The sequence below is a fragment of the Lepidothrix coronata genome, unplaced genomic scaffold (assembly GCF_001604755.1).
Source record: "Lepidothrix coronata isolate B3197 unplaced genomic scaffold, Lepidothrix_coronata-1.0 Scaffold170, whole genome shotgun sequence".
NCBI lineage: Eukaryota > Metazoa > Chordata > Aves > Passeriformes > Pipridae > Lepidothrix > Lepidothrix coronata.
In genome coordinates this window covers 871,207-875,911 of record NW_016690350.1, presented here as the reverse complement: position 1 = coordinate 875,911, position 4,705 = coordinate 871,207, and the positions used below count along the sequence as shown (strand labels likewise).

The 4,705-nt window shown below is 41.6% G+C and overlaps 1 protein-coding gene across 3 annotated transcripts in view; it reads left to right on the top strand.

Moving 5' to 3' along the window:
- The window catches only part of SHQ1 (SHQ1, H/ACA ribonucleoprotein assembly factor), a 44,679-nt gene extending 41,292 nt beyond the window's left edge, over window positions 1-3,387 (top strand). For all 3 annotated transcript variants that reach the window (XM_017829899.1, XM_017829900.1, XM_017829901.1), the window contains exon 12: window positions 2,491-3,387. In XM_017829899.1, coding sequence (XP_017685388.1) covers window positions 2,491-3,139 — 649 coding nt within the window. In that variant the 3' untranslated portion in view covers window positions 3,140-3,387. The remainder of the gene's footprint in view (window positions 1-2,490) is intronic.
- Window positions 3,388-4,705: the final 1,318 nt, after the last annotated feature.

The window sequence follows — 4,705 nt, the reverse complement described above, 5'->3', positions numbered from 1 at the left end:
AAAAAAGCAGCTTATTGCTTAAGAGAGACCATTCTTTTATCTGTCAGTAGGACCACAATAAATTTAGTAACATCATGTGTGTTGAGCCAAATGAATATATCACTGTGGTTTTTTTCCCTGACATTTGGCATTAAGTAATCTGGAGCCCAGTAAAGTATTTATTAAGGCCAAAAAAGCACATGATGTCATACACCTCCTTAATACTTGATGCAGTTATGGGATATGTTTCTATATCTATAAACTACATTATAAGAGAATAGTGAAAGAGTAGGAGAGGATTTTAAGGACTGAGAATATCAAGCAGGGAAAAACATGCATGGAAAATCAGAACAGCAGAAATAGGAAAAAGCCAAATAATACACACAGAATTGGGAAACAAATTGACAGACATGATAGAAATCTGAGGAGAAACAGGACTTTGAAATTTGATTTTCACTCTGTAATGGCAGCAGTGGAACAGGTGGGTGAGACTGAGGCAGTGGGAGCTGTAGGTGTGTCACCAGAGCAAATTGTGCCAGAGGGTGTGTTGTGAGTTAGTTGTTCGTGGCTGTCAATGAAATTAAAGGGAGCCACATTTAAAACTGGGACAAAACAGTGTTCTCTGTCCCAGGGCACATCCAGCTCTGGGAGCTCCTATTGCTGTGGACAGTCAGGGAATAGCACAGGAAGAGGGGCTGTACCTTCATGTTACTGACAGCTCTCACAGGGGAAGGGGACACGTGCACACACACAGACATAGAGCTGGAGGGGAGGAAGGAGACTGTTTCAAAAGCAAAGCCAAATGCTTTCTGAAAGGGATATAAACTCTGGTGACTCGGGGTATAAATCAGCTTCTCACCAATGTGCTCAGGAAGCAGATTTCCCTGCAAGCCAGTTGTTGTGCTCCCACCTACCTGGAAGGCTCCATGAACCTCTCAGTGTATCACTTGGCTTCTTTTCCTTTTTTTTTAATGATGAAGCAGGGAGAATGCTTTCTTTGTTCCCAATTAGGTTGGCAATTTCTCAAATCCTCCACAACTTTTCAAGAAAAAAAATCAAGATCTTGACAAAAATGAAATGGATGTAAATTGCCAAAAAGAAAACATCAGAATAATGTTAAGTATGCAGATTTTTAAAATTTGGTACCTGACTTTATAGTAGAGACTTCTAGGATGATGTTATATTTAATTCTTAGCTTTACATTTAAAAATCATAGAAATATAAATTGTTTTCTGTTGCTTCACTTCTGGGAAACTTAGTTTTTTTAGTCTGTGGGTTGAACTAAGGAAGTTTATTATGTTCTGTTCCAAGATCAGCTTTTAAATGTTGCACTGTCTGTAAAGTGTGTAAGAAGCTGCACCGAATTTCCCTTCCCCCCCTTATAAATACAATTCCTTTAGGAGAAAAAAAAAGATGGAAGCTTCTACTGAGTAATTATGCCCCCTGGGAAATAGAATATAAAGATCTTTAAAATCATTCAACTGAGAGAACAAGCACTTTAACTTTTGCCTCGCAGGAGTCATGTATTACATCCCCAGCTCCTTGCTCCAGTGTCAGTGTGTCGTGCCTTGCAGGTTTGCAGCTTTGGCAGAGGAAATGAAACCCAGTCAGTTACTGCAGGATTTATTGCAGACCTGCTGCTGCAGGAAGTGGTGAAAAGCTGATTGATAGTCTGAGGCAAAACTCTACAACAAGAAACAGGATGTATGTTTGTTATTTTATACCCATTTTCCCCTCTGCCCTCACCACCCTCCATTTCAAGGCACTCTCTTGCTTTTTGGCCTCTGTTTATAAATCCACGATGCCCTTTTCTGGGAAGGCACGTGCTGACTTCCAAACACTCGAGGGAATGGATGGGGCTGCACCAAGGGTTGGAAGCCCATGTGGTGTGTCTGCTTTATTAGAGGCATTGATCTAAATGCTCCTGTTATTCCCGTTGAATTATATTTCAGCTGAATTCCAAGTGAAAGGTGAAGCACATCTACAGAGTACTGAGCATTTCCTGTGATAATGGGTGCACCAGGCTGGCTGGGAGAGGAGAATGGATCACTGAGATGGCCCCAATCAGCAAGTCCTGCTGGTTCATTCACATTTAACAGACACATCTACAAGGGTAGTAAACCAAAATGATTTTGCTGCATATAAACTTAATGCAGCCAGCCACATGTGCTGCCAAAGACAGCAGTCCTGGAAAGGTTTGTTCTGAACTGCCTTCTCCCTCCCTGTGCACTGCTGCAGCACCAAAGCAGCCATATCTTTTCTGAAAGTATCACGAAGACTTTCCGTGGGATATTGTCTAACCTTGTGGGCAAAGTTACCCCAAATAATCGTAATTATGAGTACTTTTTATTATTTTCCCCTCCTGTAGCATCTGCTTTTACAATCAGGACTGAAGAAGCTGTTCTGCACAGCAGGCAAATAGTAGAAATGTTTTAAGGTTTGTGTTCTCGTTACCGAACGGGAAAGTTCTGTTTGTAAAGTTCAGTAATACATCTTGTTCTTTTGTTAAAGGTCAAAAAAGTTGGCTGCACTCTCTGAGTCCTTGCAGAAAACCACGCTCACCAAGTCCCACATGGGGTTGGAACTGGAGGAGCTGGAAGCAGCAGCAGTGCTGGTACAGGAGGAAGAGAACGCGTTAAAAGCTGCTGGCACAGTTTCCAAGCAACAGCTGCTTTCCTCGGAGTCGGAGACGAGTGACTCTGAAGAATCAAGCAGCACTTCATCATCTGAGACAGAAGGCTCTGATTCAGATGAGCAAGAGTCCTCGACCAGTGAAGATGGGGAAATAAATTCCTTCCAAGGCACACTTGAGGAGGAGAGGACAGCTCCACTTATTGACTGTAATGGACTGAGGCAGGGCACAAACACCTCGGCGCTGGGGGTTACTGATGGAACAGCAGAGGCTTCTTTGCAGTCTGTGTCTCTTCCCGGGAAATTGATAGAGGAATTGGAAATGCAAATGCACTCTGCAATGAGGCTTTCAGAGCAGCCTGGAGGATTGGCTACTGTGAGCTGCGTTTCACAGGAACAAGCAGAAAACCCTGTACCCAAACCTGACAGATTTTCAGAAGATGCTGCTGGGAAGGGAAGTTTCTTGGAGGTGTCTTCAAAGCCAAACCCGTTGCTTTTTCTCTGCAGCACAAATGAAGATGAAGACTAAAGGACCATGTAGGAACACAGTGTGACCCACGGGCACACAGCTCATCACTGTGATGAGATGTCCCAAGGCTGTCCTGAGCTGCAGAAACATGTTTTTGTTTTTTGTTGGAGGACAAGACTGCTTTGAAAAGAATTTGTATGACTGTGTGTTAGACACCTTCACAGTTAATTTTTATTTTTCTCCTCTGATTCAACAGTCTGAGTTTTGATGTGGGAATGTATAATTTCAATAAACTTCTAGAAGCAGTCGTCATAAAGCTTATTCAGTGATGTCCTAGTGAAATACAACTGAAATGAGTTGTAGCATGATTTTAGTTATCTTTAGCTGTTGGGATTTACTTGAAAAAATATCATGTTTCTATAAACTTTTTTGACATTGAACTACTATTTCTTAATTTTAAAATGCTTTATAGCTAACCACTTCAAAAACAGCGGTTACAAGTTTAAAAGTCTAAATAGTTGATTGCAAATTCTTTTTAAATATATATTTTCTAAATTTTTGTACAAAATAAAGGCTATGTCTTTGTCGTCAGTACAAGAAAAAATGGTCATCTTATGTGTCCAAGGGATAGAAACTTATATTTCTGCAGTTCTTACAGAAGTTATTTTAGCAGTTTTGTCATCTATTTATTCTTTTTTGTTGTTTTTAAAATGTTGGGCACTCCTGTGGACATTTCTTTAGCTCTTTAAAGAACAGAAATCCCAGTTATTTCTTATTCCTGCATATGGCCCTATGGTAATGTTAACCAAAATGAAGGAACAATGTGGCACGTGGGTCACGAGCACAGGACTGAGAGCAAACCTGGGCTCTCTGGTCCTCACTTTGCTGATCTGGCACGTAGCTTTGGCCAACTTACCTGCTCCTTTTTGTCCTTATAATATTAAAACAATTCAGTCACTTGATATATTTCGTTAACTAGTTTCTGTTGTTGAAATCAGATGGCTACTGCAAATTATCAGCTGCCATTTAATCTCTACAGAAGGATTTGGGAAGGAAGGAGGATGGAACATGGACCACCAGGTTTGGTTTCAGCAGGAGCACAAACCCAAGAGGAGCCCCCTGATTCACACCTCTGAAGGAGCAAGTTGTGATTACTATTCAACCTTCTTGCTATTAAAAAGTGTATAAAAATCCCAAGCTTAAGGATTTGCTCTTCACCAGTGCTATTCCCTGCTGGAAATCAGCAGGTGAGCTCTGTTCCTGTGCTGGCTCCTGTTCAGTGAGAGCTGCAGCCCTGATCTGCCACTATTTTTTATGTTCTTAAATACCTGCTGGTCGCCTAATCAGTCTCTGTGTTCTGTTCCCTGGGGGAGAAACCTTTCCCATCCTGTGTGTCAGGGAGCATTTACTCTCCTAAATGCCAGCAATAAAATCTGTGCTGGAGCTGCCGCTGTCTGAGAGGGGAAAAAGGCACTTCAGGAAAAAAAAAAAAGCAAAGGTCCTCCTGCTTTCCCCAAATTACAGGTGTGAATTCTGGAACTTCCTGCAGCTGAACAGGGGCTGGAGAAACTCTGTGCCTTTTTGCAAAACTGTTTTCTGGTCATGAGAATGGAATTTGATTGTTGT